The sequence below is a fragment of the Limulus polyphemus genome, unplaced genomic scaffold, assembly GCF_000517525.1.
Source record: "Limulus polyphemus unplaced genomic scaffold, Limulus_polyphemus-2.1.2 Scaffold1401, whole genome shotgun sequence".
In the NCBI taxonomy this organism is placed as follows: Eukaryota; Metazoa; Arthropoda; class Merostomata; order Xiphosura; family Limulidae; genus Limulus; species Limulus polyphemus.
This window is the reverse complement of record NW_013667011.1, coordinates 48591-54023: the sequence shown is the minus strand read 5'-3', so window position 1 is coordinate 54023 and position 5433 is coordinate 48591. Positions and strand designations below refer to the sequence as shown.

The window sequence follows — 5433 nt, the reverse complement described above, 5'->3', positions numbered from 1 at the left end:
TTTAACATGACAGCAAATGTACAACGTTTCGACAAGGTTTTGTCATCATCAAATTTGAATACATGAGAAGTCTTTCACATTGTTTGAATTCCATAGCAGACCACACAAGCTAAGATTCAATTAAGCTGACAGCTAAAGTCTAGACAATGGCTTTACATGTACTGGCTACCATACATGATATTAAGGGTCTCGCTAATACAAGTCTAATCCAATTAATATTGCTTCTGCAACAAATTTATAGTTTGACTTGAAGGAAATCCCAGTAATGCCAAACCTATGTTACTTGCATTTCTTAAAGCAATGTCTAAGAACAGCACGACCGAGAGGGACCAGTACATTCACGGAGGACCATATCCCCTAAAGCAATAGACCCTCACGAACAGTAAGTGACTGAGCCGAGAAGGCATGATGAACTACAAGTTCCATTGAACAAAGACATAAAGAAGAAGGCAAAAACTTGACTGATATTCGTCGAAAAATACCCACAAATGGACTAGATATTGAGTGGGTAAAAGGAATGACTTCTACAATTTGATCAACCAGTCCACCAGAGTCACAACAGAAAGGAGTTGGTGAGTATGAGTGGCCAATTCCTGCTCAGAATAAGCCAGAAAGAGCCACTCATCCATGTAATAATGAAATTGCATCCCCAGAGCATGGATCACTTGCAATAGCCTGGACTACTGAGACAAAAGATATAAGCAGCCGAGTCAAGTCTGAAGAGGAAAGCTGAAATTGGTAAACCACCCCGAGTTGGACAAACCAAAGGTAAGGTCGAGATTGATGTGATATCAGGATGTGTAGGTAAGCATTGGAGACATCCATTTTTGTCATCCATAACTCTTGGGAAAAACCCATCTCAGGGTGAGAAAAGACTCCATGGTGAACTTGGGAAGTGCAAGGAAGCTGTTGAGGGAGATAACTTAATGACCGGCGGCAATCACCAGTTTTCTTGGCAACAATGAAAAGACAGGAATAAAAAACCCAGAGGTATGGTAAACTGTTTCGATTGTCCACTGTAATAGCAATTCTCGAACCACCTGTGACAGATGCTGGCATGTCACGGTATCTCAAGGAGAATGGAAGGAAACATGGCAAGGAGAAACAGGGAGTAGGGAAGGAAACTGGATAACGAAGCTTTCTGATAGAACCCACATCACTCATTGATCATTGATAGGGGCACCAACAAGGAAAAAACTTTAATAGCTGAGCTTCCACTGGACCCAAACCCACAGGGTATTCATCAGTACTGGTGCCGAGGTGGTTATGTTGTCGAGGATATTGACGAGAAGTACCCCAATTAGAAGGAACAGGTAAGGGTTTGGAGGATAAAGGATGGTAATAAGTAGCATATGAGGCTCTGACAAAGACAGACAGGCTAGAAGAGTCATAAGGATTGATTGCTGGTGGACCAATGTCCAGGCTTGATAGTTTCTGGGACTGTATTAAAGACCTAACATCTGAGAAAAGGTACAAGACTTAAATCTCCGAGATATGTTGAGGGTAAATTGACCTGAGCCAAAACTATGTTCTGACCTATAAAATCCGAATAACAAAGAAACCACGTATGTAATGCCATAGCCAAAAATGAAATGTGGGCTAAAGTGGAGGAGAGAAGTGTAAATGTATCTGCATAAAACCCCCTTAGGATTTCTGTGGAGAGCCTCTGATAGGAGATGTATTGACGAAAGATACCATAATAGGTTGGTTAGGGTAAGATGCTGAATACTGGGTATGGGTAAGACTAACATTTGATTCAGGAGCTGCCTCCCAAGTAGGTAATAATGAACCTAACAACTGCTGATCTAAAAACAGTCCGCATGATGGTAAGAAAGGGCAAACTGATCCGAAGTCCTCAAGGGACACGGCCTGCAGATCCTCTCACTTAATTGTAAGACTGATTGGTCCGCATTTACCCTAATATCAGGGAACAAACCAAAATTATTGGGTAGCTTGTTCATGTAACAAGGAAGGATGAGGTGAAGAAGAGATAGGGGAAAGGGATAACACCTCACAAAATCCATAAATACCGAATTAGGCCTAAGTGATTCCTCAGGCTGCAAATGGGAAGGAACAGCAAACTCCGGAGGTGGGAAAAGACAATCAAAGTTCTTGTCATCCTTAACAATTTCAGCCACTCTGGAAGAGCCTAAGCAATGTCTATGGACAAAGGTTGACCCATGTAATGTTCAATCTCTTGAAGCATAAAAGCAGAGAGATCCACACAGGTTCGCCCACACTTGAGGCCTGAGAAAAAACACTGGTCACTGGTGTGATCCCTGAAGTGGTAACATGAACTTTGGAATTCATAGCACAAGAAAAGGTACACAAAATTCGGGTGCAGAAATATAGCGACAAGAATAAACTGGTATAAACGAAAATAAAATAAAAAAGGAACCACTTTGCACGAAAAATAAATTGTTTGTCACATTCAAAGCACTAGGCACACAAAAGAGTATGTCTTAACTCAAATGCTGCCAAATGAGAAGTCAAGGATTGATAGAGGAGTGTAGAGGGAGTCACATGAGTCAAGTGAGCATATCATGCTACTATTGGTTAAGAGATGACTCTTGATTATTTACATGAGAGACCAGAGCAGAAGGCTTGTGGCATGCATAAAGAAATAATCGCAAATAGAGGGCAGCACTGAATGAAAATAGCTAATCTTGTGAAAGGAGGTAAGTACCATGTTTGAAATTACTACAAATCATGAGTAAAATGCATTTATCTTTATTTTGAAACTAGCTTGTATTTTATGCCTCACTCTATACAGCCAAAATTGTAAAATCTACAAATATTGTAATCATTCAGGTGCTGCCTTAGACTTCATGAAAATCACATATTGCAATTTTTAACTTTTTTTTATGAAAGAAAATTTGAACTTTAATTTTACATTCATATCGTAATTACAACATGGTGTCTGTTTACTGTACAGGTAAACAATAGATAGCTAACTTCAACTGCTTACATGTGTTGTATAAGTGTCAGTTCAAAAGGTAATAAAATAGTTAAATTTATAACAGAGACATGAAGTTGGCAATTTTTTTTGGCTACAGCTGTTTATGAGTCAAGGCAGTCCTTGTCACTCACAATCATATATATATATATATATATATATATTTGTATATTACCATCACTATCAAAAAAACAGGTAGACAAAGTCCCATCACCAAGGTATCTCTACAAAAGGAACACAAGCAGTCAATCTGACCAAAGTAGAAGTCAGTAGGAGACCCCATTCATCCATAAATTGATGTGGGGATCATTGATATTTTGCCAATAGTTTGTGGGGGAAGAAACATCACAAAGCAAGTATGAGGAACAAACAAATTAAAAAAATGTGATTGGTTCAAAGTGATCACATGAACCAACCTGGTACTGTCCAACTTCACCATCATATGGTAACACTAACAGTTATAAGACTGAATCACTATATTGTATGGCATTCATAGCACATTGTTATAGCACATGACTGGTGTGGTAACCAATACTGAGCCATGCACAAATCAGTATGGTACAACTACCATATGCATGTCTTTCCTCTGAGAAATGGAGGATGGATCATGAATACTCTCCAAATGTGTACAATTTTATATCTAGCTAAAAATATGACAGAGTAATTCATCAGCAAGAAATATATTCACCCATATGTCATTTGACTAATCTTAAAGTTACTGACACTATTGAACATTGGATGTTTTGTAGTGATAAGTTAGAAATACCACACCACTAATCATCTGGCACAAAGGCCAGTTAGGCAGATGAGGTTCATTTGTTGCTTTGAGCTCATACTGTTAAACAGCAGTCATCTTTCAAGGTTGTTTAAAACAGTCATCTTGTGCTGGTCCCTGGTCAACTGCATTGGTGGTCTGAAAGTAAGTCAATATCATATTAACCACACTTTGTAAAAGTTGTAAGCACTCTGTTATGAATTATAATGTTTTAGTAGCCTCTAGTCAGCCTCTTGCTTTTCACACCTATCATGGAAGTATCAATTTGTCTTTGTTTGAGAACTAGTATGTTTGATTTTCACTAGATCACTTTACACATACACACACACACACACTATTGTTGTTCCAAGTGCTAAGTGAAAACACAATGTATTATTTTTTTCACTTCTATATATAACTTAAATGTACATGCCAGAAGAGATGACAGTCCATCTTACATTTATTTTGCATAAATGGGAATCCAAGGGTGCCATTGACATTATTTGATAACAGTAGATGTGCATATCATAGCTTAAATAAAGATTATCTCTTATGTATTTTGAGCACTGTAGTTCTGTTTCATTCAATAAATTGGATATTTGGAAACACTGACATGAATTCTAAGAATAATAAGCATAAATCAATTTACATCTTCAAAAGGATTTGCAAAGCTTACCTGCACAGAAACTTTAACACTACAAGTAGCTTGAAGTTCAGGTGTTGTATTCTCCAAGGTGCCAATTACTAAGGTATGTTCTTGCTGCAACTCAAAGTCCAATGCATATACTGTGCGAACAATACCCGTAACTGGATCAACAGCAAAGAGAGAAGCATTTCCTTCCTTAATAACATATGTGATACTGCTGACTGTATCAGGATCAGTAGCCTAATGAGGGTTAAAAACATACTAATAACGAAATTAATTTAACAGTGTAGTCCAATCCATAAACAAAAATATTTTTAGTACAACTGGTTGATTCAGCCTTGCCAACTAATCTGGAACTGAATTTTAAAAACGGGAAGTTTATAATTTACAATACCTTAATAAGAATATCACTTTACAATTTTTTTCAATATGTTACTTTACATGTACACTGATTTATTTTGTATCACATAATATATGTTGTAACAGTCTAAAAAACAAACACCTGCTACAACCAGGGTTGAAACACAAAAAATTAAATTAATTGAACTTCAAAAACCACAGAAATACAAAATGAAGCTTTCAAACAATTACAATACAAAGCTCAAAACTTGCCAAAACAAATGTGTGCTGGCCAAAACTTGATACTGTTACATCTCGTTATGTTCGTTTGTTAATTTTCTGTAGAAATTCTTTCCGAGAAACTTCAGCAATACAAGTCCTTTCTTAAATAAAACTAGCTTATTCTTTCTCAATATAACTTTGCAATACACTTAATATCCACAGTCACTTTAACTTAAACACATGCCATAATTCACAAAGATTCATGCACTTTACTTATGGTCACTACCGTGCTAGACTCAATTGTCCGTCTCTATCTCTGCCTGTCTGCAATTAAATTAATTATCTCACTTTATTTGCCTGCTTATATACTAAAATAGAGGGAGAGTAGAAAAGACTAGAGTTGTCAGGAAGAGACATGATCCTTCTAGAAACTCCAGCGCACATGCTTCCAGCGTCGCGTGACTTCTGCTGTTGTAACACTGCCCCTTCCTTAGTATTGTTCGTCCCGAACAATAG

The 5433-nt window shown here is 37.3% G+C and overlaps 1 protein-coding gene across 1 annotated transcript in view; it reads right to left on the bottom strand.

Moving 5' to 3' along the window:
* The window catches only part of LOC106463415 (cadherin-99C-like), a 153988-nt gene that overhangs the window by 108467 nt on the left and 40088 nt on the right, over window positions 1-5433 (bottom strand). The window contains exon 4 of the mRNA XM_013923440.2: window positions 4387-4596. Within this exon, the coding sequence (XP_013778894.2) occupies window positions 4387-4596 (210 nt within the window). The remainder of the gene's footprint in view (window positions 1-4386; window positions 4597-5433) is intronic.